Source organism: Sinocyclocheilus rhinocerous, unplaced genomic scaffold (assembly GCF_001515625.1).
Source record: "Sinocyclocheilus rhinocerous isolate Xijiao unplaced genomic scaffold, SAMN03320098_v1.1 C35479242, whole genome shotgun sequence".
Classification (NCBI taxonomy): Eukaryota; Metazoa; Chordata; class Actinopteri; order Cypriniformes; family Cyprinidae; genus Sinocyclocheilus; species Sinocyclocheilus rhinocerous.
Window position 1 is genome coordinate 1 of NW_015752996.1, and position 495 is coordinate 495.

Below are 495 nucleotides of genomic sequence, written 5' to 3' on the forward strand. Positions count from 1 at the left end.
GCAATTATGATGAGCTGAGGACTGCAGGTGGAGAAAGTCTTCATCTTTCCTTGAGTACCTGAAATCTGCATAACTGCTAGAAAGATAGAGCAGTAAGAGAATATAATAACAGCAAAGGGCACCAACAGTATTGCAAAGGCATAGATGAGGGCTGGAATACTATATAGTGATCTGTCTATGCATGCCAGTGTTGTGACTGAAACATGATCACAGTAACAGTGTATAATTCTGTTTTCTGCACAGTAAGGGAGAGGATAAGCTCGAATGACCATTGCCACGGGGCCTAGCAAACCCAAAATCCAAGAGCCAAAGAACAGAATGAGTACATTTTGGTTTGTCATGATGCTATGATATTGAAGCGGGTAACAAATTGCTGCATAGCGGTCTATAGCAATTACTGCCAGAATAACTGAACATACACTGCCAAAATAATGCACAAAAAACATCTGCACAAAACAACCCAAGAATGAAATGGTTCCATCTTGAAACCAGTAC

At 40.6% G+C, this 495-nt stretch overlaps 1 protein-coding gene across 1 annotated transcript; it reads right to left on the reverse strand.

Annotated features, from left to right (window-relative positions):
- Positions 1-8: 8 nt before the first annotated feature.
- Positions 9-488, reverse strand: LOC107734887 (olfactory receptor 10A2-like; the record flags this gene model as incomplete). Its single annotated transcript, XM_016546767.1, has 1 exon — positions 9-488. A coding segment is annotated over one exon (480 nt), but the record flags the coding sequence as incomplete, so codon positions are not given.
- Between the last annotated feature and the right edge of the window lie 7 nt (positions 489-495).